Consider the following 27652-nt stretch of genomic DNA (forward strand, 5'->3'; position numbering starts at 1 on the left):
TGCAGTTGCATCACTTTGAGATAGACTGAACCAGCTTCTAGCATCATACTCTGCTCATCTTAAAGTACAACTACATCACCCAGTTTTTAAAGCAGTCCTCGTGAACCTTCAATTACAGGATACAAAGATCATCCACATTACTCGGCATCAATGGGTGTTCATACCTGGCATCTACTCAACCTTTTAAATTTTAACACATATTCTATTTTCCCAACCTAGGGTGTTCATATCCTCTGTGGAGACTAGACCCCATAAACTTTTAATTTTCACCTTTCATATATAATAAAAAATGTACTACTATTCCTATTGTTTTTCTGCAAATGTTTTACGACAAGCCCAGACCTACTACTGTAAACAGATGGGTTAAAACAGAATGATACCATTGAATATAAATTTGTTGTTTTTTTGTTAATAAAAGAAACTATATATTCAGTTTACCTAGTATTACAAGTGTCTTTGCTGCTGAACTGTATGCAATCAATAAGGCTTTGAATATACTAACCCAAAATACTGTCATTCTTATTTGTAGCGACTTGCATAGTGCACGCCAAGGTTTGAAATAGTTTGTATTCTAGACATCCTATCATCATTGAAATCTATAATGCAATCACCAAGTTGAACCAACGCAAAACACAAGTGAGTTTCTGCTGGATCCCTAGCCACGTGGGAATTACAGGTAATGAAGTTGTGGATTCCGCTGTCAAAGACATATGCAGTCAACTGTCTTTCACCACTTGTTACTACAGCCGATTTTACTAATTGTGTAAAACACTCTCTTCAAGCAAAGTGGCAAGGTGACTGGACTGCTACAGTAGATAATACACTCAACAGTAGATAACATCAAGACTACTACACTGCCATGTGACTCATGTAGAAAAAAAATCACAGAGAAGAAGTGGTCCTTTGCTGATTGCAGTTTGGACAATATCCAAGCTACTCATAAGTGTCTGATGTCAATAGAAACACATCACTATGTGTATGATGTGACTGCTGCTTGTCAGGGCACCATATCCTTGTGAATAGCATGTTATGCAGCCTTACATCATAAATTTAAATGAAGAGAGAAATATTTGCTGCATCCTAGGCAATAAGAAGGTTTTAGACCAGGTATTCCTATAGATTATCAATATGTTTCATAAAAAAATTTAATAATTGCCATGTAACACAGATGATCATCAATTTTTAATTCAATTCTTGTATTTGTATTTTATATTTTATTCTAGAGCTAATTTTTATTATTTTAGTTTTAATTGTATATTATTATTATAGAAAAATTTTAGTTCTTAATTTTTTTTTATCTGAGAAGGAGCCCTTTACACTCCCTCTTGGACTTCAATAAATTCTATTTATGTTTGTATTTCTTTTTAAATAAAATTTTGTATTTTTAAGATCTGGGCTGTGATATTAGCTTTAAATTAGTTTTTAGCAATAGTTTAACAATATTAGTTATTTTTTTTTTAATAATTTAGTTTTGGTCGTTTTATTTTTTTTGTTCTAAGTTTGTTCCAGACGAAACGCAAAACCATTTTCACCCTCCAAAGAAAAAAAAAAAAAAGACTTCAACTTTGAACCTTAACCAGCAATTCAACCACGTACATACAACGTACCAAAGCTTTGACATGTTTTAAATAAATATATTCTACTTGCAACAAAGAAAAAAATATTTTACAAGACCAGAAATGCTAACCTTTGGAACGATCCATTAGCAAAGCATTTAGCAACAGTTAAGCAATGCATCCAAATTAAATTAATCCTTTCCACATTATACAAATGTCAATATATAACTAATAATAAATATGAAAATGAAAACTATAAAATAAAAAGTAGATGTAATTTAAAATATAAATAAATGAAATAATGGTAAGGTAAATAAATACATTAATGCATAGATGTTTTGGGTAATTGGATATAAAAAAATAACTACAAAATAATCCAAAATTCAGAAGTAATTATTGAAAATTATTTTTCTGCGCATATTTACACATACCAACAGAATGCAGAAAATTCAAAAATTGTTTAAAACATTTAAATTAGTGTTATTTAAATATTCATCTAAGGTAATACTTTTTCTGTAAAAGAAAATCTTTTTAATTATATTTTAAATAAATTGATGCAAAAATATCTTTCATATGGTTTGGTAATAAATCAAAAATGGCAATGGAAGCATAATAAGACCTCTTCTCGTAAACCAAATTATTGTGTTGAGTTATATGAAAATAGTTAAGTTGTCTGATTTGGTAGAGGAAAATAATGTTATTTTTTAAGAAAAGAATCAAGTGATTATTCTTTTTATCAAAGAATGCAATTCATAAATATAAACACAAGGACAAGTTAACATGTTTTATAACTAAATATTGGTCAACACAATTCGTACTTATAAGACGCCAATCAATGATTTGACAGCCCATTTTTATGTCATCTGACTTTTAGGGAACCCCTACAATGACATTATTCTTTAAATGTTAATATATGTAAGCATAATAAACATTTAATAATGATGACAAGCTTCACATTTTATTAAGCAAAAAAATATGGTTTATTTTGTTGCAAAAAAACCAATTCAATCATTTCAACAAAAAATGTCACCTAACATCTAATACAACATCAAAAAACATTGCTATATGAGCAAAAGTGATGCTGTCATTATTATTAATGGAAATTCTACCCATTCATCAGCAACATTACGTCTGCCTGAGAAGTATAACACATACAGCAATATTATCATAGAATTTTATTTATTTTGTTTTGAAAGACATAGATGCAGTAGTGTCCTAAAGAGTGTAACAACAATGATTCAAGATTCAGAGGCATATCATTAATAAAAAATAAGAAAAGTAAAGGACTGAGGACATTTACACTAAATTTTACACTATATTTTTATCAAAAGATGATGTTTTAAGTACCTGTTTATGGTTGATAAGGCGTAATAACAAACTAATTCTAAGCAGCTCTTCTGATACCACTGTTAATAAGTTTTATCAGAAGTAAAAAATGTGGATTTAAATGGAGTATTTCATCAGAGATGGCAAAAAATTGAAAATTGAATTTTTTTTGTTATATATATGGAATTTAAAATATTTTCCAAGAACTGGTAAATGTCTGTGTCAAGTAGATAAGTATACAGTTTTTCCTAGAACTATGCTGAAAGTTAATTAAACATGTTGTTTTTCTAGAAATGTTAAAGCGTATTTTTTTAAATTCTTAGAAAATTAAGAGGCAAACCTTTCTTATTCTTAAGAAGGGGGATAACAATGAAACTCTTACAGCAGCTGGGAAATATTATGTTGTTGAAACACTCATTAATTAAGAAGGTTAATAGTAGCATCTACGACTTCTTTTAAAATACTGGTAGGAATTTACCCATTAAATGTTTATTCTTTATATTATTTAAGATACAAGTTTTAACTTCCTGAGTATCAACAGGAAATAAAAATACTGACTTATCAACAAAACCATTCAAGATAATTAGCTCTGAAATGGATAAATATTAATGTTGTTCGAAATACTAAAAAAAGAAATTATTAATTCCCCTGCTACCTGAATAAGGGATGAGATAACAAAACTTGTCCTTTTGTATTTTTGGTAAAGTTATCTGACATGTTTCATTTTCAAATGTATACAATTTTAAATTTATTTCTTGAATTAGATGTTAAATTATCTTAACATAATTTTTTGGCATTACAAATAACTAACTTAGCATAAATTCATTTGTAATTTTTAAAATAATTCTAGAAGTGTTCAGACAGATTATATTACAGGGTTCCCACCGAATTTTAAGATTCGTTTTTCCTAACTTTTTCTGATCAATTTAGTAAAAATTTCCTGACTCTCATAAAGTTATGCTACGTCTGTTTACTCTGCAAAATATGAATACACACATTTTATTTTTTGCAGCCTCCACCGACCCATAGCTGCCAAACCCAAGCCTTCTTTTTATTATTAATTTTGGCGGCTATCTGTTCTTCTTCTGCCAAGATTGTAGCTCTCAACCTTTTCCTTTCTTCCTCCTACTTTTTTTTAATTTCTGTTTGCATTTTCCTTTTCAGAGCCAGATTCTGTTCTTCTTGAGAGAAGTTTTTTTCTTTTTTCTACAAAGACATTCTTCAAATTCAAAGAGCTTCCAACTGCAGAGAACATTTTTTTTCTAATGAAAACATTCTCCCTGCCCCCAGCATCTACAATTGCATAAACACTTTTCATTGATAGATTATTGTCTCTTTGTGCAAATTTTCCATAAGAGAGGTTTGTTAATAGAAAAGCCACCTCTGAAAATGCAATTCTCTGAAATTTATTGCAATTTTTCCTGACTTCCTGATTTTTTTTAATAAATATTCCTACTTATTTACTGACTTTTCCTGCCTGCAGGAACATGTATTTAGATATTTCACAGAGATTTCTGAGTGTAGAACTAGATTTTCAAGTTTTTAGAGATTCATGTATTTTTTTTCTATCATTATAATTTTGATTTTTTTTAAGGAAAGCTAGAAGGAAGGTCTTCTAAAAACCATTATGAAAACTGTTATCATAGTAGCATCTATGACTTCTTTTAAAATGCTGGAAGGAATTTACCCACTTAATGTTTATTCTTTATACTTAAAATACAAGTTTTAACTTCAATACTAATACTCAGTAATATCAATACTAATGAATATATTTATCTCTTCTTTGAATTAGGGTTTACACATCATGTGTTAACCAATTTAGCATATAGCAGCAGAATGTGCAACTTATTTTGACCGTATCATGCATTTGATTATTCTTAATGTGACGGCTATAATTATATAGATATCATCATTATAGTGTAGCGACAGACATTAATTTAAACATTATCACTCATTTTATCATTATCTCTTACTTAAACATTTTTTTATTAATCATTAAAAAAATGTATTTTCCAATATTATAGACTGGCAATGAAAATCAGTGACAACTTGTGGAATGGCAATAGAACTGCTAACTAATTTCAGGATATAATTAATAATGGCAGTAATGAATCCAGTAATCCTATAAAAGTTAAACAATGAATGATCACTGACTTGGTCCGATTAATTATAAAATGAATTATGTGAATAAAAAAATAATTTAATTTAATTTTAAGGAATCAATTCCATCCTCTCAGAAATAAAATAAGTAATTCTATCAAAGCTGCTAAAAAATTATACTGCAGAATAAGCAAACTATGAATGAGTTAGCTATGAATATAAAAATTCCTTCTCAATAGATAAGTATTAATCAAATAATAGTGAGATCACCAGAGATACCAGGATGTAGCTAATAGTAAATAATTTTCACACATTACTCAATTTTGAAAAAACTAGACCCACGAAACAATCCCAAAATAAGAAATATTTATTTCAGATTTGTAATTAATGATGAGTTTCATAAAATTATGTGAAGAGATTTGATAGGTTATGTATCTAGCTTGTGTGATGGTTCGTCTCCTGTCTAAGACAGTGTAAGCATATCTCTCTTAAAATATAATTTTATTCATTTGATGAAATCCTTAATATACAAGTAATTTCATATAGTACAATTGCTATAAGATAGTAAAGATCCTCTTAACAAAAGATTTTTTTTTCTGGGCGAAAAACATTTTCATGTTATCATCGCCTGGAAAACAAAAATATGAAATACAAAAATAAAATATAAAATCTAATAAGACAACAACAAAATTAAAATAAAACAGAAACTTAAAGTAAAAATTAAAACAAACTAAAATACTAAAAACAGATAAAATAAAAAATAAATAAAATGTTAAATACAAAAATTTACAATTACAGTACAAAAAAGAAAATTTTAAAAACACTTAAAAAGTATGTAAAACACTAATACTTCAGAGAAATAAAAATACCCAGTCCAAAACTTCTTTATTATTTCCCAGTATTTGGTGAAAATTGCTGGGCAATTTAAATTTAAAAAAAAAGATGACTTCATATTAATAATTAATTAGTATCCTTTGTCATTGTTAAATTGTTTCTGTAAAAGGTTGTTAAAAATCGAACTTCCTGTTTAAGGTGTCGGAGGGGCAAACGTATTTCAGATTCTTTATTTACCCTTACTGGTGATTAACACAAGAAAATTATCAATCATAAAAGATATAAACACTAACATTAAAAATGGCATTAGATTTTTAATATTTTATATGTATTAAATTAAATAAAAAATTTAACAACATCTAACATTTTATCTTTTAATGCTAAGACATACAACCACAGATTTTATGCTTACATAAGGGGTAAAAATTTTCACCCATCTTGGATTTTTATTAGCCCGTCTATACTGGAAACAGAATGCCATACTATCCTCATCTATCTCCCATTGTGTGACTGATGTCCAGGCAAATTCTACTACCTGTGCCTGTAACAATAACAAAAAAGGACAATTAAATCAATTGATATCATGATCACAAGAAGTAAAAAATAAAATAAAATATGAATTTAGTTTAGTGTATACATTGCTATCTTCTCAAAATAAAATGTTATACTCGCACAACAAAAGAACTAATTATAACTTTATGAATTAAAACAGGAATTATCAAATAAGGTAACTTAAGAGAAACTTAGCACATTCACCGATGAATTGTAACACAATAAAGGAACTTAAATAAATAAAAATGATTAAAAACTTTCATATTATACATGTTGGTGGTATCAAAGTGACTGAACTTAAATAAATAAAAATGATTAAAAACTTTCATATTATACATGTTGGTGGTATCAAAGTGACTGAACTTAAATAAATAAAAATGATTAAAAACTTTCATATTATATATGTTGGTGGTATCAAAGTGACCCCCCTCTAGACAGATTGGTGAGGTCATGTGGAATCCCACAGCTCCTCCAATCATGAATGAGTTTTGTAGTTAAATTTTCACACTGAAAGAGTGCATTTATTACAAAATATATAGTAAGACAATACTTTGATGATGCTTTTAATTTATCAGCACGCACGCACACACACACACACACACACACACACACACACACACACCCACACGGTCTGTTCAAAAAATACATAGACTTTGAACTGCGCAGGTCCAGTTGGTTCCAGTCAAATCCGCTTGCCGTTGCTATGTTCATACAGATCACCTGATTACAACGCAGTTTTTTGATTGCAAATATCATTATTGGTTGCTTAGCTACACGGTTATTTGTGAAGTGTGTTTTTCATTTAGCGGATTTTAGAATGACTAGAACAAGCAAAGAGTTGCTGTGAAATTTTGTGTTAAACTCGGAAAATCTGCTAGTGAAACTTTTGGTATGCTCAAGACGGCTTATGGTGACGTTGCTATAAAGCATGCGATGTGTTTTAAGTGGCATGGACGTTTTAAAGATGGTCGTCAGTCGATTGAAGACGATGAGTGTCCTGGACATCCTTCCACATCAACTGACAACTCGCATGTAGACAAAATCAACACCCTGGTTTGAACAAATCGACATCTGACCATCAGAGAAGTTCATTGTAGTTCTTAAACATCTGCGGGACACTATCTGGCAGAAAAGGCCAGAAATGTGGAAGAGTGGTTACTGGTTTTTTCATCATGATAATGCTCCAGCCCATTCAGCCCTCAGAACTCATGAGTTTTTGGCCAAACACTCGATCACTGTTCTTTCCCACCCACCCTACTCACCTGACCTCGCTCCTTGTGATTCTTGTTTCCCAAACTCAAAATTTGAGTTTGGGAAACAAACCTGGGGATCTTTGAAAGGAAGAAGATTTGAGATGATTCCCACGATTGAGGGAAATGCAACGAAGGAACTGAAGAGCATCACAAAGAAATGTTCCAGGACTGTTTCCAAAAGTGGAAACACCACTGGGATATGTGTGTGCATCGGGGAGGAAAGTACTTTGAAGGGGAGCCAGACAAGTAACTTCTAAATAAAGTACATTATGTTTTATGACATTAGTCCATGTATTTTTTGAACAGACCTCGTATATACAGTGTAACAGCAGTACAATCATAACTATTTTATAAAAATAAACATTATTAATCAGAGGAAAAAAAAATGAAATTCAAACGAGTTAAATTATCAAATGATTCTAACCTTTCAAGTCCTGATATAGTGTTTAAAAATCTATCTAATGAATATGATTTAATTTCATTTTTAGATAACATACAAACTGATGTTGAATGTTTATATAAGAAGTACTCTCTCAATGAAATTAATATTAAATTAAACGGTGAATATATAAAAACAATTATTTTCAAGACTTCTCAAAGAGAAATTTTTAAAGATTACAAGCTGGAAAAAATACTTTTCTTGATAATACTAACTTGATAACTTTAATGCTTTAATACTTTTTCTTGATAACCTTTTTTTGATACCGCTTTATATAAAGCGGTATCTGATACCTTTTCCGATACCTTTCTTATTGATACCGCTTTTGTCAGTTGAACTGAACAGTGTTTTGAATTAAAACACAAACTAAAAAGACATTTCTGTATCTGATTTGTTGTTGTATGTTGAAATTCCAAATAAAAAACAAGCATTAGGTGGTTCTTTATTAAAACAATCATGGAATGTTAGCGATAAAAATCATATAGATATTTATGAATTTTTAATGTCTATAAAAGTGAAGCTATTGCTATAATATCTCAAGCAGTAAGTATTGAGGAAATAATGTAAAATATTATATTGTGGTTGTTGATGAGATGAAGAAATGTGTAGATAACCATTGCCAATTCTATGAAGTTAATTTACATAGTAGCAGTCGCTATGCGCTTAATGTTTGAGAAAATCAAACCAATTTGAATGAACAGTATTTAGAAGCTTATGAAAAAATTAATGAATCTTTTGAAAGGTTTATTCAAATGATCAGCAGTTGAGTTATGAATAAAATATTAAGATTGAATCTTTCAATATCAGAATTTGATCCACTTTTCGGTGGTAACAATTCATATTTGCCATTATCAAAAAGCCTTGAGAAAGAAAATGCTGTAATAAATATAAAAAAATATGATAAAAAATGTTTCTGTGGTGTATTTTACACCATCCATTTCCTCAAAGTGGACGTAATTATTGAGTTTTGTTCTGTAAAAAATTTTAAAATCATTTAAACATGGAAGGAATGGACTATCCTGTTTGTGTAAAAGACATTGATAAATCTGAAGCTCAAAACCCAGAGATATTGGTGTAAATATGCTGTGCTACAATATTGAACACGATGTTGATGAACATTTACGTCTAATAATGTATATATATAAAACGTGTTAATAATAATCTAAGAATCGTTGTTTGGTTGTTATTATTAACTGATGTTATATTAAATCGCTATATATATATATATATATATATATGCTACATATTAAATTGTTATAAATACAAAAAACTGATATCTGGTTAATCATGGCTGATGGGTGGTATGAATAACAAAAGACATAAAAAATGAGAATACAGTCCCTATTGTTTGTATTTTTTTAAATCTTGGTCTAATAGTGTAATGGACGTGGAAAAAAGACTTGCGTGGAAAAAAGGGGGAGAAACGTAGACATGGTAATATTGTATCATATAGAGATTATTCTTCAACCTTACACGCACCATTTGTTATATACGCACATTTCGAATTGTTTATCATTCCAAATCATATAGTGAATCCTGAACCTGCCACCAGTAATATAACAAAAAAGACATTCATAAACCGTCTGGATATTGTTATGTTATAATAGATGAAAACTGTTGTGTTGCAGAGTCAAAATTATTCAGAGCTAGAACAAATGATAAGATAGTTGAAAAGTTTCTCATTAATTTATGTGAAAAACACAAATATTTCGAAAAGGAATTAACAACTAGAAAAGGGTTTACTATGACTGCAGAAGATCAAGAAAGATTTAAAAAAGACACTAAATGTGTTATACATGGTGATGAGTTTTACAGTGATGAGAATTGTGTAAGACATCATTCTCATACTGGTGGTAGATTCATTGGTCCCGCACATGAAAATTACAATTTAAATTGTAAACTCATAACATTTATTCCACTAGTATTTCGTAGTTTACGCAGTTACAATTCACATGACATCATATTGCCAATGAATGCGTTGAAAGATAAATTTGAAATTTCTTGTTTAGCAAAAAATAGTGAAAAGCTTATATATATATATATATATAAAACACTCAAAAATAAAATACATTGATTTATAGATTCATATCAATTTCTGTCTTATAGCCTTGATGAACTGGTGCACAGTCTATTTAATGCTAGTTGTAAACTGACATTTAAAGAAATAAAGACGTCATTGTTTAAAGCAACATACTCTCAGTTTCAAAATGATATACTAAATAATCGTGATGAAAAAAATAGAGATAAAGATGTGATGAACTTGTTAAATCAACGAAAAGGTCTTTATCCATATGCACATATTAAATCAGCATCTGTTTACGATGAAACATGACTACACTCATCAAAGCGTTTTATAATGATTTAAAGCGCCAACACATCTCCTAATCGGATTATATGCACACGCAAAACATTTGGAATCGATTTAAAATTAAGATGCTTGGTGAATACCATGATTTCTATACAAAATTCGATGTCATGCTCTTGGCTGATGAATTTGAGAGTTTTCGTAATAAAATGATTGAAATAAACAATCATTTTATATTTGCTCCACATTTATCGTGGTTTGCAGCCCTCAAGGCTATGAAAGTGCAATTAGAACTCATTACAGATCCCAATATGTATTTGTTTTTTGCAAAAGGCAATCGCGGTGGTGAATCAATGATTCCCAACTGTTATGCTGTGGCAAACGATCCCATTTACTAGGAAAGTTTGGATAAAAATAAACCAATAAAATTAATTAAATATTATGATGTTAGATGTCTTTATCGGAAATGTATGATGGAACATGATGCCTGGTATGATGCCTGTAGACAGATTCAGATGATGTGATGAAAAGAAATTGAATATTTGTTCATAAACCATCTAAACAATGTGAAAGATGATGCAGAAATTGGTTATATTTTAGAAGTCAATTTAGCATATTCTAAACACTTACACGAATTACATAAAGATTAACCACTCGCACCAGAGAAGAAATTTATTCCCAATAGTATGATTTCTCTGTCTCTTTCTGATGAAAAATGAGTAGCATGTAAAAAATTATTGTGTACTTTGGAAGATAAGCATAAATACATTCTACATTACAGAATTTTAAAACTGTATCTTCAACAGGGTATGGTGTTATTGAAAATACATGGGACCGTTAGTTTTTATCAATTTCCATGGTTGAAAGATTATATTGAGAAGTTTTTCATGCATGGTGTAAAACAAAAGATGAGATTGAAAAAAGTCTATAAGACATTAATTGTCAGTGTATACAGAAAAACTATTGAAAATGTAAGAAAGCGAATCAATATGCGTTTAATCAATGACAAATCCAAGATTAAAAAATAATACACTAGTCCAAGAGTTAAACATTACTATATTTATGGAAAGGATTTAGTTGGAATATCAATATTGAAGAAAAATATACTTAAATAAGCCCATATATGTGGGTTTTACAGTAATAGATTTGGCAAAATTAATCATGTATGATTATCATTACAATCATTTTTTACCTAGTTATGGTCATGAAAATATAGAACTTCTAATAACAGACAGATTCATTATTATACTCAATTATACCCAAAGATGAACATTTAGATCATTTCAGTAGAAGGAAATATTCGAATGAAAATAAACAAAATGTTTACGCATCGAATAAATATGATACAGGCTGTTTAAAAGATGAAATGAAGGGTAGACCTATCTATGAATTTGTTGGATTAAGAGCGAAAATGTATTCTTTACTTTCGGGAACCAGGGAATATCGTTTACAACAAAAAAAGACAGCAAAAGGAATTAAAAACAGTTCTTGTATATTTGATAAAGATCATAGTTTGATCATGTTAGATCACAATCTATATAAAAATTGTTTCATAGAAATGTTTCATATTCCACATCAAAATCATTACGTAGTTTTAATCAATAAATTTGCTAGATTGATCAATGCAAAAAAGCTCTCTCTCCATATGCTAAAAAAATTTGTGTTAAAAAACCTCATTGATACACTTCCATATGGTCATAAAGATATCAATGAATATATGGTGAAAAGAAAAAAAAATTACTCCAAATTCATTCTGTTAAAGAATTTCAAAAATTAATAGCATCATATGGTCACTAAAGTTCAAGCAACCAAAATAATTTATATTAGTCTAGTTTTTTTAATATAGCTTAGTTTTGTTTCCTTACAAATACTAAAATTAAATCGTATTTTATTTTTTTCAACTATGATGCAATTATGCCTTGGGGTTCCAAATTTACATTTATTACAAAAAGACAAATACATTATACATCTAAAGTGTATATGACTTAATATGTAACATCAATATCACATTTAAACTCTACATCACGATAACTATGACCATTCTTCAATTTTTTTTAACCCCTTATATGTTATATTAACTTCTTTAGAATTATTAATTTCATTCAAATCTTTGCGGTAAAAATATTTTTCCGAAACCTTCAACTGATGCAATAATTGAATCACCATTTTTGGTGTTTTTAAATTCCATTTTTTCAACTTTATATGGTTGATTCACCTTTTCATTTCACTAATATTTTCAATATTATTACTATGATTTAAACTATTCAATTTACAGAATATATTAGACATTTTTATGATTCTATATATAAATGTAACAATATTTAAAATCAACATTTTATTGCTGATAAAAATTATTGTTTTATTTATACAGATACAAATGAGTTTAATAGATATGTGTTATGAACAGATCAAAGACAACTATTCATATGGTATCTTTGGTGACTTTAAGCCAATTATTGATACAAATATGGGTTTTTTTAATGCAACAAAATTATGTCATGATGGTGGGAAACGATCTGATAATTGGTTTCATAATAAAGATTCAGAAGAATTAATTAAATTATATGATAATAAAGCGATACCTTAGATTCGAGGAATCGCTTATACAATTAAAGGTAGTAATAATGATGATGAAACAACTAAAATTATTACTGGTACATATGTTTATAAAAAATTATTACTTAATATTGTTTCATGATTATCCAAAGAGTTTTACGATAAATGTTATAATAGAAGATATAATAAGTATATCTTCTATACTATATTCTATATAAGTATTATATAGAAGTTATAAACAATATAATAGAAGATTATTTCATCAGTCTTTAAGTCATATCAAAACGATAATGCTCAACTGCAATTGAAAATACGAGAGCTTGAAAGTATCACTGAAAGATTACGAAATGAAAATGAGCGAGTTGTAAAAGAAAAAAATCATCTTGTCCATCAAAATCTAAATCATGTATTGCAAAACAATAAAATAAAGAAACTTAAAACTATGTCGACACCATATTTGTCTACACTTTCAGCATGCGATGAAAGAGATAACTGTCTTCTAATTTTCTATAAACATGACCCTGATTCTGAATATAAATATTATGCTACCCGTACTCAATATAAAAAGGTAAAATACATGATAAATAAAATAAAAGAAAATATCCCAATAGTGAACTCATACATAAAAAAGTAAAGATCCAAATTGTGTAAAGTTTCTCATCTTATTCATAAAGATTTTAAATTTAAAAGAAAGGCAATCATTTTGATACATCCATGGATACTGATGAATTAAATGAAAAGTTTCATAGTTAAAATAATGAGCACTTTAAGTATCTGTAATGACAACGCAATACATTATTTTAATACTTTTTTCTTCTATACATAGAACACAGTTAACACATTCTATACATAGAATGTCAATTAAAACCAATCTAGCGAAAAAATTATTCAAGGCAGCTAGACATAATTATCCTACTAAGACTGAATTAAAGGGTCTAAACGATCTTGTGCAAGCAGATTAGTCAAAATGATACTTTATTCTCAAACCAATAAAGGTTATAATTATTTGTTCATTTATTGATTGTTTTGCTAAATTCACATATGCTATACCATTGAAGAATAAGAAGGATAAAGAGGTCGCATCCGCTTTACAACCAATATTTGAAAAGCATAAGATGAAACATTTTCAAACAGACCAGAGAAAAGAATTTTATAATCCACAAGCAAAAGGTCTATTGAAACAAATTAACATAAATCATTATTCACATATCAGACAAAAAAGCTGCCATTATTGAACGCTTCAATTTAACCCTAAAAACTAAAATGTGGACTAAATTTACAGAACAGGAAAGCTACAAGTGGATTGATATACTACAAGCCATCATCGACAAGTATAATGCTTCAGTGCATTCAGCAAAAAAATTTAAACCGAAAGATGTAAATAAGACCAACGAATCGCAAGTGCTTGCAAATCTAAACAAAAAATACGATAGAAGAAGTGTTGTAAAAATTAAATTTATTGTTGGCGATTATATTCACATAAAAAAGTATTCAAAAAAGGTTATTTACCGAATTGGATGAATGAAATATTCAAAATACAATTGGTGCACACTAAATTTCAACCAGTTACATATGAACTAATAGATAGTAGAAATGAACTCATAAAAGAATATTTTTATCAACACGAACTACAAAAAACTAAACATGAAGATATATATCAAATTGGGAAAATACTCAAACGAAAAGGCAACAAGCTGTATGTAAAATGGCTATGATCCGATAAAATTTACAATTCATGGATAGATTTGAGTAATGTTATTTATTTAATACAAATTCTTTTAATTGTGAAAACAAATTAAAACAAATACATTATTGATAATACATCTTTTCTGTATATATCTAGATGATAATAATATGGAGCTTTGTAGTAATAGTATAGTATCTGAATTTAAAAATCAAAGAAATATGAATATTAAATATTCTTTTTTACATCTAACAAACTAATAAAATGGGAAATTAATGATTGTATTAAAAACTTTGCAAATGATATTTATAAATATTTTCATTGGGATATATTGCACATAAAAATAATTGTTCATAGTACTGTTTTTTTGCGATTTTGTTGTAACAGATGAAGTTTATATTGAGCCTGATGAATTTTATGATGATTTGTCAAAACATCCTTATCATTTACTTCCAATTAGTAAAGTTTATGTAATCATATCAACCTCAGGAAAAGATCAATAGTTTATTGAATATATTTTTCAGTCCTTCACATAACAGATTCCATCGTGTAATGTTGTTATTGATAGTGATAGTGATTGTGTTAATTTTACTGGGGAATTCATTGGTAGAGTAAAAGAGTAATAATATCAATAGTTTATTGCTAATTCCAGTTTACCATATAGTTATAGATATAATGAAGCTTCATAATAAAATTGTCAGTGAAGATTATTATTTTAAAAGTTATGATGAGTATACGGCTTATATATGTGATACGATTATATTCCTAGATCAAGATGAATATAGTCAAATGGAGGTAGAATCTAAAATTAAATCTGCAATTGATTCGTTGTATTACATTATCAATGATTTAGATAATGATTGCAAAACAATATATTTGAAGATAGCTTATCAGTCATCATTAAAGCATCACTGTTTTAGATAAATGTTACTTATATGATGTTAATGATATAATCATTTAGAAAAGTACTTCACGATGATTTATCAAAAATTAATCATAAACTTTATATAATAACTAGAATTGATATGAGTGTAACTGTTTAATAATTTATTAGTTTAAATATATATTTTTATAATTAGAGAGAAATGAAGGAAGTACAACAGAAAACAAAGTTTCCCATCGTGAATGCGATGATGAGTTATGAATTCAAAAAATGAAGTAGGCATGGATCCCTCTTACCAAACACTATTAGATGTATTGTATGCGGTCCACCAAATTGCGGTAAAACAAATATAAATTGTCTTTAATCTTTTAGTTCAACCAAACAGAGTACGTTTTCAGAACTTGTACATTTTTTTCAAAATCCCTTCAGCAACCTCTATATAGAACATTATCAAATTTGATGATGTTAAATCCAGAATAGGGTTACTATGAATATAGTGAAAACAATCAGGTTCCACAACCGGAAGCGATTGAACCACATTCAATAACAATTTTCAATGATGTAATCAAAGAAAAAAAAGGCAATACCAGTACTTATTTTCCAAGAGGTCATCAAAATAAAATTGATTGTTTTTATCTAGCACAAACATATTCTAAAAAACCAAAACAGCTTGTACGAGATAATTGTACATTTACGATGAACAGGTAAACGTTGACATGTCGTTTAATGATTTTAAATCTCTATGCGATCACGTTTGGAATGTGAATTGGTATCCTTTTCTAGTTATCGATAATGAGATTGAGAAAAGTAAAGGTTGTTATAGAAACACGGTATCCGTAAATTTTTTATTGTAGATTTAACGCTAAACAAGGGCTGCGTTCAATGCAACATTGCTATATTGAACGCAACGTTCAACGCTGTGATTGTTCAGCATTGAACGTTTTCACTAATAGACCAATAGTTTGAATTTTTTTACATTCTAAGACAACGTATAAGAAGAAGAAACAAATAACTGAAATTTATAAATTGAATAAAGATTTTTAACGTAAACATGCAGCTTTCATTATGAGTTTAGCTGAAGAGATGCTTTATCACAAAAACGCTTCTGACTGATAATAGCCTATAAAAAAAATTAAAGAAAAAATGGATAAACCAAAACCACCTCTTCCCCCTCCAAATAACGAGTCAGAGCGTGGAATGTTAGAAATCTAAAAAAGGTTGGTAGGTTAGAAAATTTAAAAAGGGAAATGGATAGGATAAATGTAGATGTAATAGGAATTAGCAAGGTTCAGTGGGAAGAGGAAAATGACTTTTGGTCAGGTGATTTTAGAATAATTAACTCAGCTTTAAAAAATGGGCAGGCAGGAGTAGGTTTTCAAATGAACAAGAAGATAGGGAAGAAAGTAGAGTATTTCAAAATGCAAAGCGATAGAATCACTGTAATAAGGATACAATTGAAACCTAAACCAAAGATTGTTAACGTCTATATGCCTACAAGCGCTCATCATGATGGTGAGGTAGTGTGCATACAAAGAAATTGATGAAACAATTAAACACATAAAAAGAGATGAAAATTTAATAATAGTTGGAGATTGGAATGCAAGCACTAGCAAAGGCAAGGAAGGAAATACAGTGGGTGAATATGGGCTGTGCAAAGGAATGAAAGAGGGGACTGACTTATAGAATTTTGCACAAAGTATAATTTAGATTTTGCCAACACCCAGTTCAAAAATCATAATAGAAAAATATACACATGGAAAAAGCCAGGTGATACTGCAAGGTATCAGATAGATTATATCATGGTTAAGCAAAGATTTAGAAATCAACACGCAGATTGCAAAACTTACCCTAAAGCAGACATTTAATAATAGTTGGAGATTAAAATGCAACCACTGGAAAAGGCAAGAAAGAAAATATAGTGGGAGAATATGGGCTGGGCAAAAGGAATGAAAGAATCATGGTTAAGCAAAGATTTAGAAATAAACTCGTTGACTGCAAAACTTACCCTGGAGCAGATATTGATAGCGACCGTAATTTAGTGATAATGAAATGTAGATTGGGGTTTAAAAACCTGAAGAAAAGGTGTCAGATGAATCGGTGGAATTTAGAGAAGCTTGCGGAAGAGGAGGTAGATGATTTTTGAGGAGGACATCGCAAGAGGTCTGAGTAAAAAAGATAAGGTAGAAAATGTAAAAGAAGAATGGGAGAATGTTAAAAAGGAAATTCTTAAATCAGCAGAAGTGAACTTAAGCAGAACAAAAAAAACTGGTAGAAAACCTTGGATTTCAGACGATATATTGCAGCTGATGGATGAATGTAGAAAATATAAGAATGCTAACGATGAAGAAAGTAAAAGGAATTATCGACAATTAAGAAATACTATAAACAGGAAGTGCAAACTAGCAAAAGAAGAACGGATTAAAGAAAAGTGTTCAGAATTGCATGTAAAATTGCATATAAAATTACACATGAATGGAAAGAGAAATGAACATTGGTAAAATAGACGGAGCATACAGGAAAGTTAAGGAAAATTTTGGGGTACATAAATTAAAATCTAGTAATGTGTTAAACAAAGATGGTATACCGATTTATAATACGAAAGGTAAAGTCGATAGGTGAGTGGAATATATTGAAGAGTTATATGGAGGAATGAATTAGAAAATGATGTTACAGAGGAAGAAGAGGAAGTCGAAATGGATGAAAGAGGAGAAACAATACTGAGATGTAATTTTAAGAGAACATTAAAGATTTGAATGGCAGAAAGGCTCCTGGAACAGACGGAATACCTGTAGAATTACTGCACAGTGTGCAGGTGAGGAAGCGATTGATACATACACAAACTTGAGTGTAATATTTATAAAAAGGGGGAAGTTCCGTCAGACTTAAAAAAGAGTGTTATAGTCATGATACCAAAGAAAGCAGGAGGAGATAAATGTGAAGAATACAGAACAATAAGCTTAACTAGCCATGCATCAAAAATCTTAATTAGAATTCTGTACAGAAGAATTGAGAGGAGACTGGAAGAAGTGTTAGGGGAAGACCAATTTGGTTTCAGGAAAAGTATAGGGACAAGGGAAGCAATTTTAGGGCTCAGATTAATAGTAGATGGAAAATTATAGAAAAACAAACATACTTGGCATTTATAGACCTAGAAAAGGCATTCGATAACGTAGACTGGAATAAAATATTCAGTATTTTAAAAAAATTAGGGTTCAAATACAGAGATAGAAGAACAATTGCTAACATTTACAGGAACCAAACAGGAAGAATAATAATTGAAGAACGTAAGAAAGAAGCCGTAATAAGAAAGGGAGTCCGACAAGGATGTTCCCTATCCCCGTTGCTTTTTAATCTTTACATGGAACTAGCAGTTAATGATGTTAAAGAACAATTTAGATTCGGAGTAACAGTACAAGGTGAAAAGATAAAGATGCTACGATTTGCTGATGATATAGTAATTCTAGCTGAGAGTAAAAAGGATTTATAAGGAACAATGATTGGCATGGATGAAGTCCTACGCAAGAACTACCGCATGAAAATAAACAAAAACAAAGTAATGAAATGTAGTAGAAATAACGAAGATGGACCACTGAATGTAAAAATAGGAAGAGAAAAAATTATGCAGGTAGAAGAATTTTGTTATTTGGGAAGTACAATTATTAAAGATGGACGAAGGAGGAGCAATATAAAATGCCGAATTGCACAGGCGAAACTAGCTTTCAGTTAGAAATATAATTTGCTTACATCAAAAATTATTTCAATGTCAGGAAAAGATTTTTGAAAGTATATGTTTGGAGCATAGCTTTATATGAAAGAGAAACATGGACAATCAGAGTACCTGAGAAGAAAAGATCAGAAGGTTTTGAAATGTGCAACAGGAGAAGATGCGTAGATAAAGTGACAAATGAAGAGGTGTTGCGGCAAATCGATAAAGAAAGAAGCATTTGGAAAAATATAGTTAAAAGAAGAGACAGACTTATAGGCCACATAGTAAGGCATCCTGGAATAGTCGCTGCTTTAATATTGGAGGGACAGGTAGAAGGAAAAAATTGTGCAGGTAGGCAATGTTTGGAAAATGTAAAACAAATTGTTAGGGATGTAGGGAGTATTTTGATCAAACAACTAGCACTAGATAGGGAATCTTGGAGAGCTGCTTCAAACCAGTCAAGTGACTGAAGACAGAAAAAATTATAAAAATTCAGACCTACAAAAAGTTCATACATCTGATATGAAAACTTATAAAGATATGTTAAATTATACTGGTGTGTACTTGACAAATGCCAGCACCGTAAAAACAAATAAATCTTTTAAATATAATGAGGTGATTAGAAAGCTTTTTCTTCCAAAAGGGATAGATCTGTTTCACCACAAAAAACAACATCCACATCTTTTAGCGGTAGCGGACTTCTGCATGCACAATTTTATTACAATCCAGTCTATTTACATTGGGACGATCCAAATGAATTGGTAGCCAGATTGTACACTCTTGTGGCTGAATGACACTGAAAACAAAAGTCTAATGAAATCATATCCATATTTAAAGATATGAAAGACGTTGAATTTGAATATATTTTTTCTTTTTAATTATATTTTTATATATAGAAATGTCACGATTAAGATTAGGTTATAAAGGTGATGAAGGAACAGGAAAGCACAGTCTTCCAAGAAAAGGTTTCTCGTTAACAGCCGATGGAATTATGATATAAATCAACAGATTGTGTAATATAACTGATCCTATCGACGACTTGGATGCAATGAATTTGACACGAGCTAAACATATGTTTAACCATCTCAATGAAAAATTTAAAGGTCCTAAAGGTGAAAGCTTCTTGTTGACAACCGAAGGCAATTATGATATGCAAAAACATAGATTGTGTAATGTATCTGATCCAACTGATGACAATGACGCGTTGAATTTTAAACGGGTTAAGCGAATATTTAACAAATACGCAAACGCTCTCTATGAAAGGTTTGTAGGTTTAGAAAGATTAAATCAAGCGATATTAGACTATGATGCCTCCATAAAAAATTATACAGAGAATGAAAAACAGAAGGTTGCATACAAACTTTACAGTTTATGAAAGATGCATTACAGCCACTTAATACACAAATTACAAAGTATGTAGACGATGAATTAAATGGTCGCATTACAGAAGATCTCATGACCGCTAACATCAAGGCACATGTAGAAAATTAAATTAAATCTATGGTTGCAGAAATGATTCATGAAAATGAAAAGACAAAATTAAACATACTTCATAAAACATAATAGTTAGATACATATGAATCATTTAGATTTTTATATTAATAATGATATGAATGAAAAATAAATGTTCATATATAAATAACGTAAAGAAAAATACTAAGAAAGGAGGTAGTATTATCAGTTCTGTAGTGAGTAAGGCTGTAGATTTATTACCATTTAAAGCACATATCCCAGGTTATAATTATTGCGGACCGAATATTAAATTAGATAAGTGAATGAAACATGATGATATAGGCGTTAATAAATTGGATGATGCATGTAAACTGCATGATATAGCTTATTCAAAATATTCAGATAACAAAACCAGATCTCAAGCTAAGGCGCTTGCTGAACAATCTTGGGAACTTGTAATCGCGCCAGATAGCAGTTTAACTGAAAGAGCAACTGTCTACGCAATAACTAACAAGATGAAACTTAAATCTAAATTTGGTGGAAGACTGAGACTTAAGAAAACTGGTGGATGATTACAACTAAAGAAAGGTGGAGGTGCTGCTAAGAAGATTGATTTTAAAAAAAAATAATCTATTCAATACCAAAACGCGCTTTATAAGATAACTAATTGACTGAGTATGCAAAACAATTGAAAATTCCATATTTCAGGTGTTTTTATGTTGGATGCTTTACCAAAAAAGATTAGGAAATATGAATGCAGTGTAATTAATTTAGACACTAAACGGTCACGGTATGCATTGAGTTTGTTTCTCCAAAATCAATAAAATTTTGATAGCATAGGTGATGGTCATCCTCTTCCAGAATTGATGAATTATTTTGGGAAATCTAATGTAACATACAATTATACTAGATATCAGGCCAATAATGATGTATTTTGTGGTCAATTATGTTTAGAGTTTTTATGTGAATAAATTATATGTTTCCGATTTTTTTCTTCTTCTAAATAGATATGTCGTGTTTATTATTGATTGATGGTAACAGTTCAACTATTAAGAAATCATTTTCTCCACCTGTCAACCTTTCAAAAGGCCAATAAGAATTACGCTTAAAATGGCTGATGACCGCCAACACTATTCTGAATGTGGAAGAGAATAAAAATAATAAACAGTTATGTGTTCGATAAGGATGTTAAAAAAGATGAAAATTATATTTACAAAGAAAAATAACAATACCGACATGTAGTATGAAATCGAAAATATCGGTGAATATATACAGAATAAGATGAAAAAAATAAAAAAATCCATTTCCTTGTGAGCAAACATCAATACGTTACACAATGTGAAATTAAAAGCACTGTATGAATAATTTTTTGGATGCAGATTGCAGCATCGACAGTCCGTTGGATTATGCTTCAAGAATTCTCAAACCGAATATAACAAATTTTTCAGATAAAATAATAAATGTCGCTCCTGTAAATGTAGTACATGTAAAATGCAATATTATTTTGGGTAGTTTTAGAAATGAAGATCAAGATCGTAATTTATGTGTTACACTGTTGACTGCAGACCCCGGTGAGATGATTGTAGAATATCAATTTTATATTGAATTTCTACCGACATAAGACATGAGAGAATTTTATGATTTAGTTACATCGTTGACCAACGAAAATGATAATTTATTATATCTTCGTGGCAAATGAGTAAACATGTTGGTACTGAAAGAATCTAAATAAACTATTGTAATTGAATTTTTATTTTTTTATAATATAGATATGCCACTCGAATTCGAAACTGAAGAAATTGAAACATTTCATGATCAGAAAAAACATTTCAGATTGACAAAAGAAAGTATACACAAATTAAAATTTCTAGGATTTGAAATCGGTAGGAAACTTAAAAGCACCAGTATATTATTGAAATAAAAAATTTAATATTTATGTATACAATGTATAAGACGAATTATTCATGTCAATAAATTAGCACGTTCAGATGATTCCCTAACATATAATCAACTCCACAATCATTATTCCTTAGCGAATAAAATTGAAAAGAAGATTAAAATTCCTATAAATCAACCAGATATGAATACTATTTTGGGTAAAAGTTATCTGATTTTTTTTTGGTAAACTAGTCGAGCAAACGGAATTAGTTAATTTTGCCATCGCCTTTTTATTACAGAAAAAACAGCATCTTATCAAAACACAAGAAACCGCATCGGTAAGAAATCTAGGCATAACGATGGTTATGAAAAACACGCTCCTTCAATGACAAACTCTATACTGCCATCAGTCGAAATAGCCAGATGGTTCAGTGGAAAAGATAAAGTTGATCTACATGAGAATGGTACTTTTAATTTATGCATACCGTTCGTTATCAATGTTGTTAGGTTTCGCAGAAGATTACAAAAACATAATTTTAAACAACAGATAGGAATTAGTGTTAAGGCATTTTGAAAGTGATGTAAATGCGATACATGCTACGGTTCCCGACCATAAATCTACGATAGAATTAATATAATCATATGGGTTGTACCATATTTAAAAGTCGTGCCTGAATATGAATTGGAATTAGCTAAGATGAAAGATCAAAATAAAGATGTACGTATGGCGTTCAGAGCATGGGATCTTCATGAAAATACAGCGGTTTCTCAAAGGAATTCTTTTATATGGAACATGACAACTTTATTGCAAATAGATAAACTGTGCTATGTTATTGTAGTTTTTCAAACCGATAGGAAAAATAGCATGCTATGAATGATGCGTCAGAATTTGATTCTTGTAATATGAAAAATATTAATGTAATGATAAAATCAAATAAATATCCATATGAAGATTTAGAAGGGAATCAAATATTAACGTACAGGATGTTTATTAATTTTCAAAAATCATACTATAAAAATATAGATTCACCATATACATTTTATGATTACAAAAGCAAATATCCTTTATATGCGATTGACTGCTCGCAACAAAATGAATCTGTAAAGACGGGTGTAATTGATTTAAAAATTAAGTTTAAGAAGAGAATTTTAAGCCTAATACAATTACGTATTGTTTATTAATTTATGATAATACAGTTACATACTCTCCATTGACGGGCACTGTTATAAAGCAACAGTAATAGGTTAAAAGTTGCAGATTATTTAATTTAATAATAATTAATAATTTTATTTTTTTTTTAGTTTTATTGATATAAAGCTAATAATTGACATTAAATAGAGATCAAAGATCAAATGCTATCATAATATCTATCTAAACCAATTAATGAATGATTAACAGCTGGGAATCCTCATAACGTCTAGAAAAGATAATAATATTATATATATATATATAACTCAGCATTTAGCTGCATTCTAAAAAAAAAAACAAATCGGCCTGAGTGCCATAATTTATTATTTTTTTGGTACTTCTCTTCCTGCAGGACAACTGGCCTTCCTGTGATCCATGCAACCACACCATGCACGGATTTGTTTTACACTTGCATGATCAAGCCACAAGGACACTCTTTCATTGCATATCGGGTCGAAATGCTGGAGGATGTATAGGATACTAAGGTTATTAACAAAAGCATCTAATATAATAACATTCACTTTTAAAAATCAATAAGGTATTGGTAATAACAGTCACTGTACATATATTCAGATATATTAAAAGCGTCATCATGAAACTAGTGTTTTACTATACATTTTGTAATAAATTACTCTTTCAGTGGTGAAAATTTAACTACAAACACTCAATCATGATTGGAGGAGCTGTGGGATTTCCCCAATCACCTCACCAATCAGTATAGGGGAATCCCCACGTCACCAATCAGTCTTATGTATAATATAAAATAAAATCATCATCAATGCAGTTAAATTTCACGATGAAAGAGTGGATTCACTGAGAATATAATAGTAAAACAGTGGGTTCCCTTTATAGTTGAGAAATCATTATTTAATGTAGTCATAAAACACATGTGAGATTTAAACTTCAATTTCTTTGTTGTAATTTTGAACTCATCTCAAACCCATGTTTGTTATGTATTTTACAGTAAATGCATTCTTTCAGTGTGAAAATATAACTACAATCTTGGAAAACATGACGTGAGGTTTAAACTTCACTTGACTAACAGATTCTGGCTGACCAGTTCTGAGAAAATGAAGTATGAACCTCATGTTTTATGCTACTTCAAAAATTAGAGAAAGAATGCTTTTAGAAGGAAAACATTATGCAAATTTTACCAATGTTTTCTTCAACTTTACTTGAAGTAAAGCTAAAGGTTGTTTTGCTGTACTCACTAAATTTTTTACTGATTTTCAGTGTTTTCAATGAAATTAAGGAAATTTATTTTTTTGTTTTTGAGCATATTTCTTGTTATCCAATTTATTTTAATCATTTAGAAAAGCACTTTCTTTGAAATTAATGTTATAGTACGAACATTATTATAATTATTTTTTTATTAAGAAATATAAGTAAAAAAATATATGCATATATATATATATATATATATATATATTTCTATCTTAACAGGAGAGGAAGAAGAGAAAAATATTTTTAATGATAAAAGAATTTTTGATGGAAAGGTTATAAAAAGTTTCACAAATACCAATTATAAAAATATTACTAAAATTAAAAAACTTTTAATGCTTGCTTTATTAATATGGAGGTTCTCCTTCTTGCTTTTTGGTTGTTTTACACTGCCAAGCAATTATCTAAAATCACCTTTACTCTTCCCAATCCAAAATTTTCATTTAAAATCTTCTATATATATATATATATATATATATATATATAAATGAATGTTTGTCCTGTATGCGTTCCTGTACCCTTTATCCAATTGCGATAAACGTTTGGCGAGTTGTTATATGCACACTCATGAAAGGTTTCTGAATTGATTTGGACCTGCTAGGTGGCACTGGGGTTGAGATATTTAGAAAAATTTAATCACATAATAACTTTCTGAGGAAGTCAATACTGACATAGATAATGATTGATATAGATATCTCTCGATATATACAATTACATTAAATTTAGTAAAAGAAGTTTTAGGCTATTTATTTTTACATTTTTTTAATGATTTTAATTTTTTGAGTTATGTTTTTTTTAATGAATTTAATGAATACAGAAGGGCCCAGTGTGTAGAGTCCCCTGGTTAGATGGGAAGGGCAAGTGAAACAAGCCTTGGCTGGCTAACATCCCTGATCATGACAGGAAACGTAAGTAACCATATAGTGCAGGCAAAGCCGGGACAGGTCTGCTAGTATTTGATAAAAAAATCATAAATTAAGATGGTTTTGATAATGTTGTTAAAAAAGTATTAAGATTGGTTGATTTTTTTTTAACAAAAACTGGTACCAGAATGACAATTTCTTATGCTTTTTTACATAAGTGTTCTTTTTTAACTTTATTGTTATATAATATTTATAAATAATATAAACAAATACAATTATTTAAAAATATAGTTGTAACAATAAACAGAGCCAAAACAAAATGTTTTTTAACTTACCTCAAAAAATTTTCAGTCATCTTTGCAAACATATTTACTGAGTGATACTGTTGTACCAGTCAGTTATTTTAATTGACAACCTGTATTTAATTAGGTAGACATGTGTTTTGTGATCAAAAGGTTTTGTTGATTATGAATGATGCTGTTATTTATTACATCTTTATTGCCTTATATACATATTAGTGTTCATATACTTCATACATCAAGTCTACTGAGATATAGACTATATGTTTCTGTATCAATAACATTTTATTATAAAATTTGATTTGGTTTATTCTTATCAAAGTTTCTATTTTTAGATAATTCTCATCATCATTCATCACAGACAAAACATAATATGAACAATTTTAAAAAACACATTTCACTGAGAAATTTGGTGTAAATTTAATAAACTTTTATAACATTTAAAAATGTAAAAAAAAAAGCTTTGACTGCTTATTAGTTGCTAAGAAAAAATCGGTTATATATAACAGTGTACATAAAATTATACTGCAACAGCTTTATCAACAACAAACATTTAAACAGGAGCAAGGAATTTTTCATCTATGTTCATATAAAGTTACTATATCTCAACAAAATATCATATCATGATCAATACAGTAGATATCTAAACTGGACCTTTTCAGAGACCATTCCTTCTGTTTGAAAAGTGATGGAGACAATGCAAAAACACTGTACACAATGTTTTTAAATCCTCTACCAGAAGTTAATTATTTTAAAAAACCTGGATATAATTTTTTTAATCTAAAGAACAAACAAATTCCTAGTAAACAACATACAATACCTCAAGCACACCATCATTACGACAGGCTAATAATTTAAATCCAGCACTACTGATACAAGCTATAACATGTCCTTCTTTGCGAGAATCACACGCACAATGAGGAAATACTACTTCACCATACCCTGGCAATTCTCTTGCTAGCCTCAAGTACTGTCAACAATAAATTATAAAATCAGGTGAATGAAAAAACATTAACAAAATAAAGTGAATATTTATTTATTTATTTATTAAATCCTACAATTATACTATCTTGGTTGAGGTTCTACAGAACACAGATTTTTTTTGTGATAATACAAATACATGCACATCAATTAATTTTAAGCATATTTTTTACATATGCTTTGGTTTTTATACATATTGTTTCTGTAAACCATGTAGTTAATTCTCAACAAAATTTGATCGTGTGGCAAATTCATTATAATGAATACTGTACTGTTATCCAAAATTAGTGCAAAATCCTTAACAGTTCCATATACAGCATGAAACAATTATGTAATACTGCATATTTTCAATGTAGTTTATTCAGCACTAAAAGCTTCCTTTTTTTTTACAAAGCTTTTTTCTTTTTATTTTCCTAATCTCTTTAAATCATATTATAAATAAACTGTTCCTGTAAGAACAATTTGTTTTACTTAGTTGTGATTTTGTAAATACCTTATAATTTTAGAAAATAGATTTACCACTGACCATATAGTACAATTTCAGCACTAATCTGTAAATAAATTACAGAGGGTTT

General features: G+C 29.2%; 1 protein-coding gene across 6 annotated transcripts in view; it reads right to left on the reverse strand.

Annotated features, from left to right (window-relative positions):
• Snx27 (sorting nexin 27) overlaps positions 1–27652 on the reverse strand; it is a 93331-nt gene that overhangs the window by 36817 nt on the left and 28862 nt on the right. For all 6 annotated transcript variants that reach the window (XR_012755773.1, XR_012755774.1, XR_012755776.1 and 3 more), the window contains exons 8-9: positions 26917–27066; positions 6229–6357 (exon numbers count right to left, since the gene is read on the reverse strand). Coding sequence is in view for 2 of the 6 variants with exons in the window: in XM_075360773.1 (XP_075216888.1) it covers positions 6229–6357; positions 26917–27066 (279 nt within the window). In the remaining 4 variants the exon portion in view is untranslated. The remainder of the gene's footprint in view (positions 1–6228; positions 6358–26916; positions 27067–27652) is intronic.

This window comes from Lycorma delicatula, chromosome 1 (genome assembly GCF_047948215.1).
Source record: "Lycorma delicatula isolate Av1 chromosome 1, ASM4794821v1, whole genome shotgun sequence".
Classification (NCBI taxonomy): domain Eukaryota; kingdom Metazoa; phylum Arthropoda; class Insecta; order Hemiptera; family Fulgoridae; genus Lycorma; species Lycorma delicatula.